Raw genomic sequence first — 23903 nt, 5'->3', positions numbered from 1 at the left:
TCGGTTCGTCGGTGGTAAAAGTGCAGTATAATAATGAAAGAGAATTATTTTTTTCATTCGTAATTATTAATTAAATGTATTGAAAAAAAAAATTTAACATTAAAAAACTGTTATTGTTTCAACTGCTCGGGGGTTGCTTTATCAATTCAATCCTACTCAAAATGAAAGATTGAGGTGCGGTTTGTTTTATTCACTATTTTTTTTTTGTATTTTTGTTAGAAATGAGCACTTATAATAACACCAAATGAAGGCAATGAATCGGTGCCTTCTCGCTTCTTTTTGATGATGAATTTGGGAGTGGTCCTATTTTGAACAATTTGACCTTGTTTGTTTTGTAGCTGATGCTACAAAAAAAAATTTAGCTTAAATCAAAACCGAAGACGTTTCTTCTCGTCAAAATGTAAGCCTAATCTTTCACCAGGAAGCAGAGTTACAGCATCTCAACGGTGGCTATTTTGTAGGAAAATCGTGATACGTGATCAATTTTGAAGAAAATCTAGCTTAGCGTTAAGGTTTTTCCAAAGAAATATGTTTACAAATATCATTTAATTTAATCCTTCATTAGTTTTGATTTACGAACACGCTATGGATAATCAATTATGGAAGTTTCATCCATTTGCCCGTCCCCCTAAACTCATGACAAAATTTATGGGCACTTCTCATTCATGTTACATCCGTAAAAAAACTTGAATCTTGAAGCAAAATAAAATGTTTGGCAACACTAGCCCAAACGACGATCGTTGCGAATCGTAAATAAACAACATACATTTTGGAAGGAAAGAAGATCAATAAGAAGCCAGTTGTCCGGTCTCGTCTCAGGTTGGGATAAAGAGTAATCGCCGCGCCTTCCTTGTTGCTTGTTTTGTGCCTCTTTTGTCTGAGAATTCGCTCTACTGATCAGAAACTTATTTCTGTGAATGTAAAAGGATAATGGGCCGCAAAACTCCTCAGATAGGCGGCCCGCATATTTTAGTATAATGTTTATTACAATGCTTGAAAATTGTCATTTTCTGTGGTTTTGTAGTATCTATTAATGTGTGAAGAATTAGCCTAGGTTAAAATTCATGAATAAAAACAAATTAAAAAAAAGTAGGGAAATGGAACCATCTCGGCAGGGGTCCTATTTTGGGCACTTATCTGATATAACTCAGTCAATTCTGAACCAACTGACGCAATTTTTGGAACGCGATGAGATACGTACAGTGTCGGACAAAATAATAAGACCACCACCCGTTTTTCATACAAAATGGCCAAGTTTGACGATGTGATACTCGGTTTCTAGTGAACCGATTTGGCTGAAATTTTGACAGTCGCCATGGAATTGCGTGAATTTTGATTTGTATTTAATTGATTGAGTTCTGTTCACTACATCAAAAGATATGGATATACGAAACGACAAAATAATAGGACCACTTTCAGATTGCTATTACCAAAGGATATATGTGAGTATCTGATACTTGATGATTGATATACAAGTACTAAAATTAAGGATGCCATTTAAACTTGGGGACATTTTTATTTAATTAACCACAAATAACCATCATAAAAATTTGGTGTTAGAATTTTGTCGCACCGTATATCTGTAACTTTGAAAGTAGTGAACAGAACTCAATCAATTTAATACAAATCAAAATTCCCGTAATTTCATGTCGGCTGTCAAAATTTCAGCCAAATCGGTTTACTAGAAACCGAGTACCATATCGTCAAACTTGGTCATTTTGTATGAAATAGGACCGGTGGTCTTATTATTTTGTCCGACACTGTATATTATCTAGCCGTGTACAAACTTTTAAGTCAATTGGTGTGGAATTGACTGATGTCGTTTTCGTTTTTGCGGTGCAGCTACACCGGTGCAGCACTTTTGCACCGAAAACGTTCGTTTTTGATTTTCGTGCTACACCGGTGTAGCACTTTTTCTGCACCGCTCATGATAGTGCAGCACTCACAAAATCGGGAGTGTAGCAGGTGTACACCGCATCCACCAATCAGCGTTTGCAAAGTTGTCAATATTTTGGTTTGTATACACGCACACCAATGCAACTACACCAAAAACGTTCGTTTTTTCAGCGAAAAGTGTAGCACGAAACGGTGTAGCACCGTCGCAAAAACGAAAACGACATGAGTTATAGCGAAGAGTGCACAAAATACCGGCCGCTGCCCAAGTGGTTCGCTACCTTATCTCTAAACATCAATAGGTAACAGTTTTGAGGCTGCTTTGATTAGTTTTGAATGGCTACATAGGCCTTACCACAGGTGGCCATCTTGCCCCGAATGATTACCATACTTATATTATTTTTTTGTATGACATCATTAATTGAAAACATAGAAATTTGATTGTCGAGGTTTAACAACAGTCACATATGGACACCATTAAAAAATTAAGACGATGTTATTTCATTACTAATCCTTAAAATTAGATGACCTAACACTATTTTAAAGAAGATTTTTCAAACTAAAAGCGCAGACTAATAGTAACTTTTCCGCACATTATAAACGTGTTGCATTGTTTATAACAACAACCTAAGCAGACAATATTTTTGTGTCTTGAATTAATGCTTATAACACAGGGTGGCCATCTTGCCCCACAACCCCCTATGGGGTTGCTCTCTTCAACCACTCAGTAGCCTCGATCTTTATCCTTGCACATTTTAAACATATACCTAATCGAACTTGTAGATAAGGTTGTTGAATAAGTTGTTGAACGGTTATACGAGCGTTCAGAGAAAGTGATTTGGTACTAGAGTAACAGGTAGTTTCCGGAGGTCCAAAATAACAAAGTAGATATAAAAATGACAGAGAAATGATAAACTGGACGGACCAGGGAATGAACCCAGCACCTTCTGTATATGAATGAGAACCAGTAGCCATTAATCCACAAAGCCCGTCTACTCATCTGGATTACGTTTCGGATAAATAACCTGACAAATGTTTCATAGACCTGTGTAGTTTTATATCTAAAAATTCTGGAGTTTCTTTATTGATTGGTAGATAACATAATGCCTGATTCTGCCCACAAATCTGATCTGTTTCGCAGCCCCTTCGTAAGCCCGTTGAAGATTATGTGGCGGTAAAGTTTCTTTCGCTATGTCTTTTTTCATCAATGGTATTTGGAAGTAGGTTAACTAAATGCCAACTATTCGTTACTGGGGAGACAGAACACAAAACATATTGCGTCCAATATACAAAACACTATAGAGTACCACGAGTTGAAAAACATAAAAATAAAAAAATGGACAATCAAACATACAAACAGTAAAAAGGCTCTGCAGTGGATTTGCGTTAGGGTTTACTTAGATTATGTTCCAATCAATCACGAGAATTTTCCGACAAAGTAAAACTCATCTGACCGTCCCGTTTACTGTCTGATGCTATGCACTTCTTGTGTTTTGTCTGTCTGTCTGTGTATGTGTGTGTGTGTGTGTTTTTTTAATGGTTGACGTAAGGTGTGAAACATTAGTTGTTCATGCTCAATTTGTTTCCACTATTTTCTTTTTTTTATTAAATATCACGCGTCCCTAAATACTTCTTAGACCCATTGCCCGGAAAACTTCCACGTTTATCCTAAATTCTGTTGCAACAAAGAAGATTGCGACAGTGTTTTCTCATGCGCCATATATAGTATGTATGTGTGTGTCTGTTGTGTAGTTTATCGCCAATCGTTGGTTGGTTGCTGTTACCGCTCTGCTGCTATTGTTCCTAGTTTGTCAATTGTTTTACATCTCTAGCGCGCGCCAAAACAGCTCTCTTCTATTAGTCGATGTACTGAGCGAGCCAGCGGAAACCCTCTCCGTAGCCCTGCCGTTTCAGCACTGAACACATGAACAGCTCCAGGGGACGTCCGGGAAGTTCGTTACGTGCTACTTTGCCCTAGGTTATCAATGAAAAATAAGAAACAGATGTATGTCCCATGATTGATAAAGTGATGCAAAAGTGTAATAATAGTATTGCGATAGTATGTTGTAATTTCTAAATAACGAAGAGTTCCCCAGTTGGGCAAGGTTTCTACTCTCTGGATCTACGCAGTTGCGTTGTTGGTATTGTTTTACGATAGATGAAGATGGTTTATATTCTAGGGGCAAGACACTGTGCAAACGAGAGCAACTCTGAAAAAATCTGAGTAACCCTTTTTATCGGTGATCTACAAAATTTGTTGAAAGACATCTATTACAAGTTCTATTTCGATTGCCAACATTCAGGCCATTTCGGGCCGTGATAAAGTACTAGAGATGTAAACCTTTCCCTGGCACAGACTTCAAGTTATAGAACTCTAGTGATAAAACCCAAATTGGGATGCCCCCTTAGGATTAGAAAATCCTAGACAAAACTCAAGCTATGAAAGCAATAGATGCTGCTAACGAAAGGCAACCTGTCAGACAAAATACGATTACAGGATTGACTGATGGACCAACAACATTTATGAAACCTCGTCATCCTGTTATCGGAAATTGTTATCCACTAGGGTAACAGGGCAAAATATCTGTTCTGTGTTGTTTGTTCAAGTGTGATGTCCAATTTTATTACGCATTTGCAATGTTCCACTATAATGTCATATTTTCATGTGCATTTGTAGTGCTTCAGTATTTTTCGTAATACATCCCCAAAACTGCAATTTTCATCCAGCACACGCAACACTTGGCAGTTCGACATTGGTGCCAGATCATACTTTGGTATATAGCGCATTTAGTTCACCACTGGACTATCGCACTAGTTTTCACGAGTGCGAAAACGCAAATAGAAGTGCGCGATTGCATCCAATCAACTTGGTGTCTTCAGGGCACTTATTCAGCATACATCGAAGAAATAGTGCGCCGAAGACATCAATTTGATTTGAGGAAATCGCGCAGTTTTATTTACGTTTTCGCACTTATGAAGACTCAGTGCGCAGTCCAGTGGTGAACTAAATGCGGTATACAGGCGTACCTCGATAGTACGTACCCTCTATAGTACGTACCCTCGATAATACGTACCCTCGATAGTACGTACACTTTTGCCTCGATAGTACGTACATCAAAAATTGGTTATATTTCAATCTTCAAAAAAGTATTCGGATTATTAGTAGACGCAAAGTAGAAACTTCTATACTATGAATAAGTGTTATACAGACTCTTATGACACTGTTTAATACAATTATTAATATTTAGATAAATTGAAGGCTTGTTCAAATATCTCACGTACATGAAAATATTAAATTATTTTTGTGTTCTCCTAACAAAGGCAGTTTTCACATAGGTCTGCCAGTAAAAAGTAATATTTATTAGCTATCATAACATCTTCTTGGCATTACATCCCAACTGGGATAGCCTGCTTCTCAGCTTAGTGTTTTAAAAGCACTTTCACTGTTCTCAACTAAACACTTCCTTCGCCAATAAATCTTTCTTCTAAAACGAAATAAGGATAATGGCTCTTTTTGTGTGGTAATAAAAATGAAGCTTCTCCGCGCAAAATGCTCTCTAGAACATGAACTAAAAGCAAAAAGTTGCTTATCCAAACCATTGATTTTGAATTTTAGATGCTATAAAAGTGATTCTCTACACTATTCGCTACTGGTGTAATCTGGTAGCACTCTGCAATGCCAATGTAAGCAGAAAATGTAATTTTAAACAGCATTTTATCTGTTACAGATACAATATGCAAGCGACCAAAATATAAAATCCTAAACAAAATAATCTTTGGCAGTTTTTTTTACCATTCTTTATTTGTAACATTCGAACGAAATGTTTTTACTCAAAACACAATTTGTTGCGCTAGTGACGACGCTTAGTATTCAGTGGCATAAACGGCATCCCACAAATTGTGTTCTTAAGTCACAGGGATATGGTAGCGAATTAAACGCCTCATAATAAATTAAAAAGTTTCCATAAATAATTAGAAAATTGCCCATAAATAAATAGGCGTGAAAGCAATAATAAATTATAATAGTTCCATAAACAAATCAAGAAGCGTATAAATCAAAATTTCCCATAAATAATTGAGTTTTGAGCAATAAAAATGTCAGAATTTCCACGAATAAATCAACAATTGCAATAAAAAACTATATTTTTTCCAACAAAACAAATCTGGTTATCGGCTAAAATTTTAACGACACATAAGAAAGTGGTAATTCTCTATAAATAATTCCAAAAGTCGCAGTGAAGAAACAGGGGTGTGAGCAGTAATAAATAACAAAAGTTCCGTAAACAAATAAAAAAATGCATAAATAAATCAAAAGTTTCCATAATTAATTGATTTTTGAGCAATTAAAAACGTCAAAAATGCAATGAATAAATCAACTGTTGCAATAAAAAAGCCATTTTTTCCACCAAAAAACTTCGAATTTTCCATAAATAAATCCGATTTTTCCATAATAAATTAGAAAATTCACAATGAAAAAATATCTAAAAAGCAATAAATAATTCGAAAAGTGCAATAAACGAAAATCTAAATTATCAATAAATGTCAAAAAACGAGCAATAAACGTAAATGCATTTTGAGCCAAAAAAATATGTAGGCCATGCGGCGAAGCCGCATGAGTTTCCGATATCCGATGTACCGCAACTGCATCGTTTCGGTTCTAGGCAAACCACAGATCCAAGAATTTGCCCGGTATAATGCAAACATAGATGTTACCCCTTTTTTAGGTCCGACGAGCGATAGCGAGTTCTGACAGCAAGCATTGCTCGGTAAATTGCAATCATAGTTGCGCAGGCTTTTCAGTCGTTACAGTCATATAAGTGTGATTCAGCATTTCACTACCTCATACTTTCCAGCATTTGTTTTTCATGGGTAATTTAGTAATTTTTTATTGCATTTTTTGAATTATCGAATTATCTTTATCGATATTTTTTTATTGTAAATTTTCTAATTTGTTATAGAAAAATCGGATTTATTTAAGGAAAATTCGAAGTTTTTGAAAAAATGGCTGTTTTATTGCAACAGTTGATTTATTCATTGCACTTTTGACGTTCTTAATTGCTCAAACATCAAATATTTATGGAAACTTTTGATTTATTTATGCATTTTTCTATTTATTTATGGAACTTTTGTTATTTATTACTGCTCACACCCCTGTTTCTTTACTGGAACTTTTGGAATTATTTATGGGAAATTTTGTATTTATTATGGAACGTTTAATTGTCTGCCGCTGGTTATCAAAGTTGTGTTTAATTGTTCACAATAAAAATTCCGCTGAAAATTAATGATTCAAACACAATAACACAGGAAATTATCACTTTTAGGCATTTCGGCACCCCCCGTGACCCCAGTACAATCCGGAATATCTCCAGAATGGTTCCCGATATTGCATGGCCACTTGGGTGTAATAAACTTGCACCAAATTATGATCGATTGAGGGCGACTTCAAAAAAATTGAATTGAAATTGATGAAATGCCAGCATTTTGAAAATTATATGCTGGGGATCAGGTACGTGAAGGTTAAGGTGAAGATATGACGAGGCCACACCTCAAATTTTCGAGATCGCAAATAAGAAGAACTGAATGTCGGTTTGCACTGAAAAGTTGATCGATTCGTCACCACCAGCGGGTAACCAATCGAGCAACCTTTCGGCGCAAGCCGACATCCGGTTCTTCAGATGTGTGCTCTTGATAATTTGAGGTGCGGCTTCGTCATATCTTCACCTTAAAAGTGATGGAAGCGAATTCCACTTCCCAGCTCCTCAGACGATAGATCATATGAAAATAAACTAAAAAAGCCAAGAGTTGCCCTAAAGCGTTCAAAATTAATACATTTTGAAACGTTTTAGAGTATGGCAATGCTCAGAAGTTGTATTTTAAATATCACGAAAATCATAAAGAAGATACAACTGATCTAGATCACTTCCAATATATCTAGACCAGATTGGATTGTGCTAAAAGATAACTCTAATAAAACCAATGTTACTTCTCAAAGACGAGATACCTCTACGAAGCATAACCAGGGCAGTAAGAGATTTTTCGAACAAAGGATGGAGCCTAAAGAAGTTAAATTACGTACTTTATAAATGAATCCTAGGGCCTTATGTTATTTTCCAGCAATCCTGGCATTTTAAACATAATATTGCTTGATTTAAAAATGATATTTGCAATAAAAAATATTGCCTCGATAGTACGTACGTTTCGATAGTACGTACACTAAACGAAGCGATGGTGTACGTACTATCGAGGTATGCCTGTAAATGGGGGAAAATCTGAGGAACTGTGAGGAATTCTGAGCAACACCTTGAACACAGATTTTCTCTCGTTAGATCTGTCTTGCCCCTAGTTTATATTCGAGTGCGTTTATCAAGTGTCACGAGTTCAAGAAATAACAGAACGTTGCATATGAAGCTTGTCAACCGAAAGGGCTGATGAACAGTACTATCAGTAGCTAGACGCGAGGATAGTATAGAGACAACGGATCCACCACTATCAATAGTTGATGCGAGTTTTCCCATGAAACTGTGCTAAGTAGCACAAGAGCTAATAGATACTGCTTAGAGACACAAACGTAATAACTGGTTTCGTAAGAAAAGAAGTGCCAATGAGTGACGAAAGAGAGGAGAGCAGCCAGGTGTAGAATGATGATGAGAGATATCCAACTTAACGGAGATGGCAAGAGCAAAAAAATAATCAAACTCAGATCAGCAAAGCTGAAATGCAGGAAAATATGGATCGAAACGATATGCTGAGATTTTCCACTACTATTAAGGTGAATATATAACGAAGCCACAACTCGAATTTTCAAGTGCACAAATCTGAAGAACCGAATGTCGGTTTGTGCTGAAAAGTTGATCGATTGGTCACCACCAGCGGGTAACCAATCGATCAACTTTTCAACTCAAACCGACATTCGGTTCTTCATATTTGTGCTCTCGAAAATTCGAGGTGTGGCTTCGTTATATATTCACCTTAATTGTGCGCATCACAATACTGCACCAGTGTCCACTATGTGCAACGATCGGTAATGCATTTTTTTTACTAACAGACAAGATAATGGTGATAGCACAGATAACAGACGTTTATGCTTATATTGGCAATGTGTGTAAAAATGCTCAACTGCCATTTTATATGTAACGAGCAGCTGAAACTCATGTGGCAATCATTTAGAGATGGCGCAGTGATCGATAGTCAGTGATCGCTTTCAAGATTGCATGCACTACGCAATTTTACATTCAAGATTGTATTCGATCTTGAATGAAACTGGAACTTTGACCTATTCTTGCATTCAAGTTAGATGTAATGTCACAATAAGTTGAGTAGATGGCGGTAGTGAGCCAACGTATATCGTTTTGAACATTTACACAAGATTCTGCGAAAAATTTGTACTAGCATAAACATCTGTTATCTGTGGTGATAGCCAGTTGAAAATACCACACCAAAGATATGTTAACTGATAACCCTGCATCTTAATAGTTTTAACAAAAATTTCAGTATTCCTTCCTCTTCTTGGCGTAACGTCCTCACTGGGACAAAGCCTGCTTCTCAGCTTAGTGTTCTATGAGCACTTCCACAGTTTTTAACTGAGAGCTTCCTCTGCCAATGACCATTTTGCATGTGTATATCGTGTGGCAGGCACGAAGATACTCTATGCCCAAGGAACTCAAGGAAATTTCCTTTACGAAAAGATCCTGGACCGACCGGGAATCGAACCCGTCACCCTCAGCATGGCCATGCTGAATACCCGTGCGTTTACCGCCTCGGCTATATGGGCCCAAAAAATTTCAGTGTTCTGCCCCCATAAATATTTCACGATAATTATACGTCAGCGGTTAACGCACTAGAAGACAACTGATACACAGAGTATGCTCCAGTAGGTATTGTGAATTTAGCACCAAATTGGTGTCGGAAGTAACTTCATTGACTATCGCTGCCTTTGCTATTCGTTAAACATAACGTCGGAAGTGTTGCGATTTATAGTAAATCTGATGCTCTATTCAGTGCAGTACTTCTGACGTTATGTTTAACGCAAAGGAAAGGCAGCGGAAGTTAATAAAGTTACTGCCGACACCAGTTTAGTGCTAAATCCACAATACTATAGATGCGATACCGAGTACGATAGACTCGCCGAGGTGAACACAAGTGTAGCCAAACGAGCATGAAATCACGATTTCAATAGCGACAATGGATTGCGTCATATTAGCTCGGTGCACTCCAAATGCACGGTAAAACACACTACAATCATATTTTTCAACCATGTCGGCGCAAATCTATGGTATCTATAGTGTTCATAGTGGACGGACACGGCAACACGAAGAGCGTAATTGCTGAAGCACAGGAAAGCATGGACAGGAACGATGTGCGGAGATTTTATGCAACTAACAATGGCGTGCGGGATAAAATTGTGCCTGTGCTCGCCATGTGCACTGACCGGGAAGGAAATTTTACGACTGATCAGCAGTTAGGTGGAAGGAGCACTTTAAAAATTTGTTGACTGGTGGAAATGAAGGAGCACCCAAGAACAAGGTTAACATGGCTGATGACCATGGACTGGATGAGGTTGAGAGGGCCCTTGATGAGTTGAAAAATAGAAAATGTGCTGGAAAGGAAATGTGATCCATTTTGAAATTTTTAAGCACGGAAACGACCAGCTACATCCATCAATCCATCAGATTTTTATACAGATATGGGAGGATGAAGAATTGCTCACCAGCTGGTTAGATGACCTCATATGCCCAATCTACAAGAAAGGGCCCTGGCTACAGTGTACTAATTACAGAGGGATTCCTCTCCTCTCTCCTCTTCTTGGCGTAACGTCCTCCTGTGACAAAGCCTGCTTCTCAGCTTAGTGTTCTATGAGCACTTCCACAGTTATTAACTGAGAGCTTCCTCTGCCAATGACCATTTTGCATGTGTATATCGTGTGGCAAGCACGAAGATACTCTATGCCCAAGGAAGTCAAGGAAATTTCCTTTACGAAAAGATCCTGGACCGACCGGGAATCGAACCCGTCACCCTCAGCATGGTCATGCTGAATACCCGTGCGTTTACCGCCTCGGCTATAAGGGCCCTCTTACAGAGGGATTACCCTTTCGAATTCGGCGTACAATATACTGTCGCAAGACCTCTTGAGGACCTCTTGACACTGGGAGGCGACCGAGCACCGGGACATTTGAACTGCTCAAGCGGAGTAAGCCTAGGCGTGGCGGGGGGCAAGCAGTGGGCTCTGCTGGTCCTCTTCAGAAATTCCACACATCCGAAAGCAACCTCTGTACAAGCGACATGACGCCGCTTCCAAAGTGTCACAGCCCAGCAAGGAGTGCCTCGGGTACACCAGGAACGACGCCAGTAAGTTCCTGATTATCGTATATTGGTCATGCTTAGTACTTGGTAGCTGAGATGGTATACGCACAAGTGAGCTGATGGCGACGCCATTCTGACTTGAAACGGCGGATAGGCTAATGTCGATGCTGTCTTTCGCCCCATAAAACCGTGGCATGGCCTTAAAGTACGTTCCTGATCTGTGCCCAGCTTAGGCAACTAACTGGGTGGAAGTAGGTTCAGATGAACACTCCTGATTAGCGCTGATCACTGATCATCAACCCTCGGGTGGCCTCCCTGGTGTCATACCGTCCCTACACAGTTATGGATCACACACAGTTACGGATCACTTTGATGTTTAAAGTCGAATATCTTTCTCAAAACGTATATTTTGGCACGAAATTTATTTTTGTAGCATGATCCTATTTGTTTTCTGAGATAAAAAATCATTTACAAGAGTTCAATCTAAAAATAAAATGTATTTTAATGCAACGATAGTGTTGTCCTCTTACATCTGCCAGTAAACAGCCGAATTCCATAAGAAACTACTCCTGCAGCGGTAAGCTCTAAAAGTGTCGAAATCCATCAATTTTGATATAAAAATCGCTCGTACACGTTGGATAAGATATGTATGTATCTATTAGAAGAAGTTTTGTTTTATTCTGGGATTCAAATACTAAAATAATGCGACTTTTAACAGTGATCTATAATGTGACCCAAAAACTGATCGTTTGACGCTATTATGGATCACTTTAAACAAATATAGATTTTTGCTCCACTCAACGCTCTTGATACAATATTCTTACCTTAAAGTATCAAAAGTGTCATTAAAAAAAATGTAACCTTGAAAACCAGGTGTCTTGAAACACAGAGTTGTAAAAATAACACTTAAAATGGAGAGCATCACTGAAACCTAGTGGCGCACCTCCATCGAAGTAAATGGATTTGAGACTTTTTAATATTTTCTCTTTATTCCTGTTGTAAAATCGGGTACTCCATAAGTAAAATAATCAATGCACTGCGTAGTTTAGCCTTACAAATGCAAATTTATTATTAGAGTTGGAATTTTGAGTAATTTTGCACTGATCTATAATATGGCAAAAATTGATCCATAATGTGTGGGACTCAGTGGAGCTGATCCATAATAAGGCATTTTGTAAACAGTGAAATATTCCTTTTTTACGCGGAAATGACTTCCGATTATACTTCAAATGGATCGGGAATGAAAAACATAGCCAACGGTGCTTTCAAAGTCGTAGTATTTGTTTTCTTTTATTTATAATTGAATTTTGAAGGTCAAAAATACCACTAAGTGATCCACGGTAGATAACCACCAGGATCCTTAACCTTTCAGGACGCGCGCCATCAAGCAGCTCAAACAGCACCGCGCTTGCGCTGTATACGTCGAGCGAGGTTTTTTGGTAGTGTTGTACTTTTTACAACGGCGCGCGCGCTGCAGGGTTGGCAAGATAGCTACTACGAGGGACTGGTGCACCCGCCAGTGAGCAAACTGGAGATAGTTCAACAAGTGGAACAAGCGGAGCACGAAGCGGCGCAACGCCAGCCGAGGAAGCACAGATGACCGGTGCGGACCTGTGGAGCGGCTCGATAGTAACCACAGGTTGATGTGGCTTAGGGTCGTCAGCGCATACCGTACGGTGTCAAAGGACGCGGTATGTGTGCTAGCGAAGCGGGTATGATACCCATAGTACTTGTGGTAGTGGAAGGTGAGGAGTGCCTCGAGCGACGCGGTAAAAGAGGCGCGAGACGGATTGCCAGAACATTGTCGATGTTGAAATGGCAGAGAGATTGGGATTGCTCCAGCAAGGGTAGATGGACACACAGGATCATCCGGAGTGTGCAGACTGCAACGAGACCGCGGAGCATGTGCTCTTCGAATGCCCACGCTTCGTGGAGCAAAGGTCGAGTATGCAAGAGGTACAGCCACGATTTCTCGAATCGTACTTGAACTACAGAGAAAATGGCGAGCCGAACAACAGCTAGCTGAGTTGGCTCCCCTTCCTCATCCAGGAGCTTGAGTCCAACGGGTAGTCTAAGTATAATCCAGGACCCGAGCCTCCGGGGGAGAGTAAACAACATAAGGCGAAAGCAGGTGGAACGCTTACCATTAGAGTGTACTCATGTTCGAAGTCACCCCCCTTCTCGAAGCCATTCCTAACGGGCGTGTCGCGAAGATAAGAATGAGAGAGAAAAAGGTTTTAGTGTCGACCTCACATAACCCGAGAAACCACCTCTTGGGTATCTGTAAAAGCAGATTTCCTCTTTCTATGAAAAAAAGCTTTGGTAAATGTCAGAACATGGTTTTCCGGCGAAATTATTTAGGCATATACGTACAACGACGGGCCCATATAGCCGAGGCGGTAAACGCACGGGTATTCAGCATGGATTCTATAACATTCCCCAGAAAACCATTCCCCAGAATACCAATCCCCAGAATTCCATTCCCCAGAAAACCATTTCCCAGAATGTACCATTCCCCAGAATGTACCATTTCCCAGAAATCCGTTCCCCAGAAATCCATTCCCCAGAATGCACCATTCCCCAGAATGTATCATTCCCCAGAAAAGCTTAATATACTCTGCTAAAAAGTTTAATTCGATACACAAACAGTAAAATGTTGATCATAATGATATGTTATACCCCGGACAGACATGTGATACGAGTATTATTCCTGTACAACGGTACGCAGTGTCAAGAAAATTCCAACTCATTTCAAGCGCAATTGTACAGTGATTCTTGTATCACATGTGTGTCATAAGTATTAAAGGCAAGGATTTTAACATTATAGTGTTATTACGAGCAAATATCTATTTCTTGTACGGTATATGAAACAAATTAAGGTAAAAATGTATACATACATACATATCCATAAAAATATTCTACAATAGTAAACGTTTGAATTACCATTGTATGGTAAGTGGGGGCAGGATGGGTCACCTAAGAAATGGATCCCTATAACTTTCTGAATATAAATCGCATTTCTCTGTATTCTACCACGACTCTCAGATACACTAGTCAGCTATGATATAAGAGTATAAAAAGGTTATAAAGCTTAAAACCTGCGTCTTGACAAACAATTTTCAAAACCTGACCCATCTTGCCCCACCTCATTTTAACGGGGGCAAGATGGGTCAGCTATAAGAAAACTCGATTTTCCTCCAACAAAAAATACTATATCTTCTAATTTTTCTCTATACATCTAAGCTTCATAGACGTACAGATTACATGAAGAAAGTGTTGAAACATATCGGTAGATTATTCTCAGAACTAGAAGATTTTTGTTCGGGTAGCCATAAACGGACTTTGAAAATCTATATTTTTTGAAGGAAAATTTAAAAAATATGTTCTCAAATTTTCAGTGCTCTCATCGCTTCGATAATGTAGGTCACAGAATAGCCTTTCCATGAAAAATAAAACATTTTCAAGAACTATGCAAACATACCGAAAAATTAGGGTGACCCATCTTGCCCCGTCTACACAATACACGTAGTCATATGGAATGTATAGCATAAGGAGTTTAACGAAAAAATATTTTATTTTTTTCTGTGCGAGGAACGTATAGAATTTTCAAAACAATATACCACTTTTTTGTGTATCCCCGTCGTTCATCTGGTAAAATTATTGAAAGATTCAAAACTTATATTGTGCGATTGAAAACGGCACTGACCCATCTTGCCCCCTGACCCATCTTGCCCCCACATACCATACACAGTTGCATGTTGATCTTTAAACCTATCTTGAAAGTTCACAAACTGTTAGTTGCGTTGCTATAAAATGTTTTATTTTTGACAGATTTGTGAAAATTGTGCAGCACTTGTTTTACGATGAATAACGTTTTAAAAGTGATGTGCAAAATTTACAAAGAAAACGCATATTCTTCTGATGTTGTTCAGTGTACAAGATACTTAAGACTCAACTGACCACGTTTTTCTTTGCAAACGGTTGGAGGGATCCATCCCAATGGCTGTTCCTAATTATTCGCTTCAAAGGCTCTTCATTCATGCGGTATGAGAAGGGCTTTCATCATTATTCCAATACTATGGAATGGAATAGAAAAAGTGAACATATAAGCAGTTTGAATGCCAACAGAAGGGAAAAAGTATCATTGTTTTCCTTTTGGCATTCAAAAACCCAACAATGTTCCTTCTTTTTAAACAATATTCTTCTTAAAATTAAGGCAATTAGTAAAAAATTTTAAATTATAACTGCTTACATTTTCAACATAGATTCTCCCTTCTTTTCTACATAGGCTGTTCTTTCGAATTGCACTTTTCAGGAAATTATGGGCATTATTACAACCACCGGTGTTAAATTGCTGTTATATTTATTATTAATTTTTTTTTCAAATTTCTGAACACCTGTGCTTGTGGTGCCGTGCCGATTGTAACTAGCCTAAACATTGTAACTCGAAAGAACAGCCTATGTAGAAAAGAAGGGAAAATCTATGTTGAAAAAGTAAGCAGTTGTGATGCCGATAATTTCCTGAAAAGTGCAATTCGAAAGAACAGCCTATGCAGCAAAGAAGGAAAAGTCGATGTTGAAAATGAAAGCAGTTATAATTCCAATAATTGTACCAATTGCCTAAATTCTAAAAAAAAGCTTGTTTAAAAAAAGGAACAGTGTTGGGTTTTTGAATGCCGCAAGGAAAACAATGTCACCACAGACAAACAGACGTAACACTTCGAACATTTTTCGATTTAAATTTTAGTCTCGGAAATAGGTTCGCTTAATTCTAAAAGGACTGAATTTGGCCAATCATCAACTAGATGGCAGTAGTGAGCAAACGTCAAACTCAAACAAAAACTATGCGAGCGCCGCGAATTGGCAGTTGGTCAACTCTCAAATTTTCAAATAAACCGTTAAATCGATGTACGATGGAAATTATCAGAGTGTTACGTTTCCTTCTTCGTTAAAAAAAAATGTTTGAGTCGTTATAAGAATTGTTGGCATTACAACTGCTTATATGTTTATCAAAAATTTTCCCTTCTTTTGCATAGGCTGTTCTTTCCAGTTGCACTTTTCAAGAAATTATCGGCATTGCAACTGCTTACTTTTTTAACATTGATTCTCCCTTCTTTTTTGCATAGGCTGTTCTTTCGAATTGCACTTTTCGGGAAATTATGGGCATTACAGCCTCCACCGGTGTTAAAATTGCTGTTATATTTATTTCATATTTTTTCTAAATTTCTAAACACCTGTGCTTGTGGTGCCGATAATGACCTGAATAGTGTAACTTGAAAGAATAGCCTATGCAGAAAAGAAGGAAAAAACTACGTAGAAAATGTAAAAAGTTCTGATGGCGATAATTTACTGAAAAGTACAATTCGAAAAAACAGCCTATGCAGAAAAGAAGGAAAAATGTATGTTGAAAAAGTAAGCAGTTGCGATGCCAATAATTATACCAATAGCCTAAATTGTAAAGGCAAATCATGCTTATTTCCGAAGTCTTTCTTGTCAAATAAGAATTTTTGGCAGGATGTTTCTTCCGGTGATTTTTTACGAATAAATATTTGATTTTTAGCTATTAATATAAACCATTCAGAATTAAAGCAATAGTTTTATTTTTTTCTGGGGAATGGTACATTCTGGGGAATGGAATTCTGGGGAATGGTACATTCTGGGGAATGGATTTCTGGGAAATGGTACATTCTGGGGAATGGGTTTCTGGGAAATGGTTTTCTGGGGAATGGTACATTCTGGGGAATGGAATTCTGGGGATTGGTTTTCTGGGGAATGGTTTTCTGGGGAATGTTATAGAATCTTCAGCATGACCATGCTGAGGGTGACGGGTTCGATTCCCGGTCGGTCCAGGATCTTTTCGTAAAGGAAACTTCCTTGACTTCCTTGGGCATAGAGTATCTTCGTGCCTGCCACACGATATACACATGCAAAATGGTCATTGGCAGAGGAAGCTCTCAGTTAAAAACTGTGGAAGTGCTCATTGAACACTAAGCTGAGAAGCAGGCTTTGTCCCAGTGAGGACGCTACGCCAAGAAGAGGAGAGGAGGACGTACAACGCAAGATGGATTGAAATCAAATATTTGGATCGCAGCCCTTAGACAGCTTGAAGCAGGGGGATGCTCTTTAAAAATTTACTGTTCAACAGTGTTCAACATTGCACTCGACGGAGCAAGTAGGAGGTCTGGCTTGCAGAGGATGCGTAGCGTATGCTGCTGAAGAGAGGAACTGTGACAATAGGCTTGACCAAGACGAAGTAGATGATTGCGGGTAGAAACAGAGGCAGGTCTTGTGGTGTTAGAGCTGAGATAAATATTGATGGGGATGTGTTAGCGAGTTGTTTATCTTGAAACAATTGTGACAAGTGCCTATGACGTTTCCCGCGAAATGATCAGGCGTATTTCAGCTTTGAATACATTTTACGGATTGCGTAACCAGCACCAAAGTTAGGTCCCGTAACTTGCAAATGCAAATGAAACTCGCTCTGTATAAGATGCTGATTCTAACGGTAGCCCACGAGGCGTGGATGTTAAAGGAGGTAGGTCGAAAGGCTTTTGGCTTTTTTGAGCCCAAAGTGTTGCGAACAATGCTCGGTGGGTAACAACAAATTGGTATGTAGCGCAGTGTGTCCCGGATATTTCAAGAATTACCAGGTTGTAGACACTCTGCCAGGTGGAACACCGCGATCGCAGTTAGTGGTAATTCAAAAAGAAATCCTACCTTTCCGGTGGTCAACTGGTACAGGGCAAAGTGATTTCTAAGTTCGTCCTCGCTAGCTGCGCCCGGTTTGTCGATTTTGTTGCCCAAGATAAGCACGGGACAGTTGGACAGGGCCTCATCGGTCAGCAGTGAATCTAGTTCGTTTTTGCTCTCGGTGAAACGGCTCCGGTCCCAGGCATCGATCAGGAACACGATCGCATCCACCGCCGGGAAATAGTCCTTCCAAACTCGACGGGCTGTAAAGACAGAGGGTGGGATGAATGATAGCCCTATTTTCGGTTGAACACGCGGTAATTAAAAAGTGGGAGCAATACAACGACAGACACCCCACCCATTTTCAGTCATTAAGGTTCTAATGATATCTCAGTACATACCTTGCGTGTGTCCACCCAGATCGAATGTGGTGAAACGCATGTTGCCGATGGACAGCTCCTCGGACGCTAGAAATGGCAAACAGAAGACAAAGTTCAGTCATTAAACTAACAAAACACCAAGCACGAGACTCACTGGGATGTAACGTTGGCACGTGCTGTGCCAGTCTGTCGTCCTTGAGCATGTGCAGCAATGTCGTTTTACCGGCATTGTCCAGACCTAAGAATAGCAGTTTGCCGGATTTCTTCCACAGGCCTTGTGAAATAGAAAAGAAAAGGAAAATCAGCATCAGTTGAGGCAAATTTGAACTAGGTATTTGGGGATTTGAAAACTTACCCAAGTATCCCAGGACACCGGTGAACCAATCCCAAATGAACATATTTGCGCCGCTGATAAGATTCTAAAATCCACAGAAGATGGGGCTCAACTCGAGCGTAGGAGATATACTAGACGCGTGTAACTGTAACAAAAATGATATTTTTTATAAATGCGTATATCCATCTTAATGTATGCACTTTCAAAACGTTCAAATGTTCATTACATTCGTGGATATTCATTACAATACATATTATAATATGTATATCAAATAGTATTGCTGATTGTACCCCAAATTGGGCTGACACATTATATAAGCAGGGAATGAGAACTAATTAAAAACAGATTGAGTTATTTAGTTATCACGAATTTTGATAACAAAATGAGTTTTCATTTTGTATGACTTAAGTGTTAACATAACAAAAAATGATAACAAAATAGACTGGAACATCTTATTGAAAACAGAATGAGTTCTCATTGATATCAAATTGATTTCTCATTTTGTTATCCACATTTTATGACTTGATGTTAAACGCTGTTCTCAGGGACTTGTTATTTAACATACGGTAATTACTAAAAATAATATCAAATTTAGCATAATTGTGATATTTTATATCCATTAATTTAGATAAGATGGCGTAATATTATCGATTGATTTACATACAGAATGGCGTAATATTATCGATTGTAACATCAATATTTCATAGTTACACAGAGCAGCCATCGCTAACTCCAAAATGCTACTCAATTTAACCCGTAATGCAATAGAAGTATCATACTGTATCATGCTTTAATTGTAAAAAACATTCGTGGAATGTAGTCTATAGACTAGAGTATATATACTGCAGATTGAGCCTCAGTGCACAACTATAACAGTTTTGGTACATTCATGGGATATTTAAGGTTTTCCAAACTATTCTAGAATTAGGACTTTCAAGGTCTACACTCCACAGCCTCTACTCTTGTTTTTCTTCGCATAATGCTTTCACGATTGTATCTGTTGTACCTCATAATATTACGAGTATCCTTTTGTGTTGCTATTTGGGTGTCCAATAGCATACAAATCAAATGGACCCAATGTATTTTGAAGTTTGGGTCGCAATATCTGTAAATCTTAGGAGGAAATTTTCATTGTAGCGAATGCTCTCGGAATCTAACCTACACTACTTGTAGAACCTCAGAGAGCAATTCTGATAACATAGCAATATTCACAGATTATCCAAACTGTTCTGGAATTATAACCTTCAAGTTCTACAAGCTATACTCGTGTATCTCTTTACTTTGTCGATGTAATTTTTCCACGATTATTTCTGTTGTAGGTATCTCATAATATTTTGAGAATTTCTTTGTGTTATTTGTGCATCCACTAACACACAAATCTGGCGGTCGATTTGAATAGATCCTATCAGCATAGGAATCACAGCAAACATACGACCTATTGAAATTGAATGCCAGAAATTAACTTCATTGTATTTTGAAGTGTCGGAAATTACCCAAGAATTCATCCAGGTGTTCCTCGGGAATTCAACGCGATGTTCTCTGCGAATACCTTTACAAGTTCCTAGAAAATGCCTCCAGGACTTCCCGTGAAAACCTTTTCGGGTTTCCCGGCAGTTTTTCGGAAATTTCTTTGGGAGCTTTGCTGGAATTCTTCCAGGAGTTCCTCAGAAATTCCATCAAGAACTGTTAGAAAAATCTTGCAAAACTTCCTCGGGAATTCCTGCGGAAGTTCTCCGAGAATTCTACGGGAGTTCCCCGAGGATTCATCGGGAGTTACCCAAAGATTTGAGTTCCCTGAAAACTCCTCCAGGTAAATTTCCCAAGAGTTTCTCCAGAAATTTCGCCACAGACTGTTCTCCGATTTCTCCAGAAAGTTTTCCATGAATTCCTCGAGAAATTCCTCCAGGGATTCCTTCAGGAATAACCCAAGTAATTACTTCACAAATTCTTCCATGGACATGTCCAGACATTCATTCAGGTATTCCTCCACGAATCCCTCCTGAGCTTCTTCAGGAATACATCCAGGATTTCCTTCAACAAACAACTAATCCAAGGATTCCTCCAGAAATTTCTCTAGGAATTCCTCCAGGAAATACTCTAGAAATTCCTCCAGGAATTCCTCCAAGATTCATTCAAGAAAATCCTTCAGGAGTTACTCCAGAATTTTTTCGAGAAATAATATAGAAATTTCTCGCGTGATTTTCTCCAGGAAGTATTTAAGGAATTACTACATGAATTCGTCCAGAAAATACTCCAGGAATTCCTCCAGTATTTTTTTTTTTTGCAAGAAATACTTAAAGAAATGTCTGAAAGTATTCTTATAGAAATTACAAAGAACTCGTAGTGAAATTTCCAAAAAGGGTTTCCTAAAAAAATGCCAGAAGAAACTAGAAGGAATTTGTTGGAAACACCGATTCAAATTTGAATTCGATCCAAGCAATCACATGTTAGGGTAGGCTAGTCGGTTGCTAGGCAACCAGAAGGAGTTTGAATTCCGATGAAGAAAAAACCGTCATTCTGTAACGCGAAGTAGTAGAGAAAACACGTGTTGAATACAAGCTGTGAATTCGTTTTGTAAATCTGGTTTTTCGCCGAATTTTCATTTCGAGTCAATTCCGAGTGTCCCCCCCGAAGTAATTTCCACAACAATTTGCACCTTTTGAGCAAAGGCAACAGTCCGTTCTCCCTCAGCAGCAGCAGCAGCAGCAGCCGCAGCAGGTGAGCCCCGGTGTGCGCCCTTGAACCGCAAGTCGTCGTAACATTGGTCCTTCTCTCCCCCGGCAGGTGAGCCCCGGTGTGCGCCCTTGAACCGCAAGTCGTCGTAACATTGGTCCTTCTCTCCCCCGGCAGGTGAGCCCCGGTGTGCGCCCTTGAACCGCAAGTCGTCGTAACATTGGTCCTTCTCTCCCCCGGCAGGTGAGCCCCGGTGTGCGCCCTTGAACCGCAAGTCGTCGTAACATTGGTCCTTCTCTCCCCCGGCAGGTGAGCCCCGGTGTGCGCCCTTGAACCGCAAGTCGTCGTAACATTGGTCCTTCTCTCCCCCGGCAGGTGAGCCCCGGTGTGCGCCCTTGAACCGCAAGTCGTCGTAACATTGGTCCTTCTCTCCCCCGGCAGGTGAGCCCCGGTGTGCGCCCTTGAACCGCAAGTCGTCGTAACATTGGTCCTTCTCTCCCCCGGCAGGTGAGCCCCGGTGTGCGCCCTTGAACCGCAAGTCGTCGTAACATTGGTCCTTCTCTCCCCCGGCAGGTGAGCCCCGGTGTGCGCCCTTGAACCGCAAGTCGTCGTAACATTGGTCCTTCTCTCCCCCGGCAGGTGAGCCCCGGTGTGCGCCCTTGAACCGCAAGTCGTCGTAACATTGGTCCTTCTCTCCCCCGGCAGGTGAGCCCCGGTGTGCGCCCTTGAACCGCAAGTCGTCGTAACATTGGTCCTTCTCTCCCCCGGCAGGTGAGCCCCGGTGTGCGCCCTTGAACCGCAAGTCGTCGTAACATTGGTCCTTCTCTCCCCCGGCAGGTGAGCCCCGGTGTGCGCCCTTGAACCGCAAGTCGTCGTAACATTGGTCCTTCTCTCCCCCGGCAGGTGAGCCCCGGTGTGCGCCCTTGAACCGCAAGTCGTCGTAACATTGGTCCTTCTCTCCCCCGGCAGGTGAGCCCCGGTGTGCGCCCTTGAACCGCAAGTCGTCGTAACATTGGTCCTTCTCTCCCCCGGCAGGTGAGCCCCGGTGTGCGCCCTTGAACCGCAAGTCGTCGTAACATTGGTCCTTCTCTCCCCCGGCAGGTGAGCCCCGGTGTGCGCCCTTGAACCGCAAGTCGTCGTAACATTGGTCCTTCTCTCCCCCGGCAGGTGAGCCCCGGTGTGCGCCCTTGAACCGCAAGTCGTCGTAACATTGGTCCTTCTCTCCCCCGGCAGGTGAGCCCCGGTGTGCGCCCTTGAACCGCAAGTCGTCGTAACATTGGTCCTTCTCTCCCCCGGCAGGTGAGCCCCGGTGTGCGCCCTTGAACCGCAAGTCGTCGTAACAGAATTCCTGGTGGAATGCTAGCAAAACTTCTGAAGGAATCATAGAAAAAAAAACTTCCGGATGAATATCAGAAAGAATTTCTGGATGGATTTCAGAAAATAATCTTGGAAGAAGAAATCCCGCTGGATTTTTTTTTTAAGAATGAATAATGAATGAGGGCTTCTGTAGGAATTGTGAAGGGAAATTTTGATGAATCTCAAAAGCAACTCTTGGATACCTGTCTGTACATAGATGCCCATGGGCACTGCAGTTATAAATGGGATGGATGGTCAGTCTACTAGTAATCAATCAAGGTAGCCCATACACATAAAATCAAAGAAATTTTTATATCAGGGTTGTATAATTTTCCGTTGAAAATACACTTCTCTATACAGAAAAAAATCTTAAATAATGAAAATAAAGGAACATGTCTTTCCAATGATTGATAAATACAATTAGTTAGATTAGATTAATAAATCCTTAGGCTGAAAAGCCACGCTAATGAAGAATTAATAATAATAATTAGCCAGAAGCGCAATACGCATTCAACATACTTAGGATACTTAAGCATTGTTGAGGTCACGATTAACACAGTCTATCAATAGGCTGGTGGATCCTTAGTGACGTACTTACAAGTTCATGTCGTTTTTACGCTTTACGCAGTGGTTTTCACCAAAATGCAACTCATCATTACCACCCTTGGTAATTACACTGTATACGTAAGGTACTTAGTGTGAGTTGTCTGATAAGCAAGCACCACAAAGGGGTATGTAGAATACCTGCGCATCATTCTACGCGGCTTCTCAGGACTTTGTTCCGTACTGCCACTCGGAGATGCCTTTGTGTACGAAGAAGCGACATCCAAGAGTGTTGCTTTTCTTGATTATTTAAATCGCCACAACGCATCTCAAAGCAATCCGTTGCGACATCACCCATCCATCCAGTATTCCACTTTTCCAAGGCAGCCAGAGCTCGTTTTCAGCTCGCAGCAACCACTGACAAGACTCAAAGGCCAAGTAGGCCGAGCGGATCGCAATCACAATTTCGCCCGCTTTCATCGACGATTTACCGTTCGTAGCGCGGAGTAATCCGGTACCTACCTAGCGTAAAATGAAGCACGCAGCGGTCGGATGTGGTTCACGATGGAATTTCCGGCAGGGAACGCGGATTAATCCAAGATTTTCACCTCGAAGCTCCTGGAGACGATGATGATGATGGGAGAGCACTCTTCTTCACACACTTTTTTTCGCTTCGCGTTTTGATTGGCCGTCGTCTCGTCGTTGTCGTCGTCGTCAGTCCGATTCTCTCGCGT

General features: G+C 40.2%; 1 protein-coding gene across 1 annotated transcript; it reads right to left on the bottom strand.

Moving 5' to 3' along the window:
- Nucleotides 1-2943: 2943 nt before the first annotated feature.
- Nucleotides 2944-23893, bottom strand: LOC109621585 (GTP-binding protein SAR1). The gene is made up of 6 exons (XM_020075650.3): nt 23692-23893; nt 18619-18742; nt 18418-18537; nt 18285-18350; nt 17911-18146; nt 2944-3867 (listed from the first exon to the last, which is right to left on the bottom strand). The coding sequence occupies exons 2-6, from the start codon at nt 18659-18661 to the stop codon at nt 3751-3753; spliced, it is 582 nt and encodes a 193-aa protein (XP_019931209.1). The 5' UTR covers nt 18662-18742; nt 23692-23893; the 3' UTR covers nt 2944-3750.
- Nucleotides 23894-23903: the final 10 nt, after the last annotated feature.

This window comes from Aedes albopictus, chromosome 1 (assembly GCF_035046485.1).
Source record: "Aedes albopictus strain Foshan chromosome 1, AalbF5, whole genome shotgun sequence".
Classification (NCBI taxonomy): Eukaryota; Metazoa; Arthropoda; class Insecta; order Diptera; family Culicidae; genus Aedes; species Aedes albopictus.
This window is presented reverse-complemented; position numbering and strand designations above follow the sequence as displayed.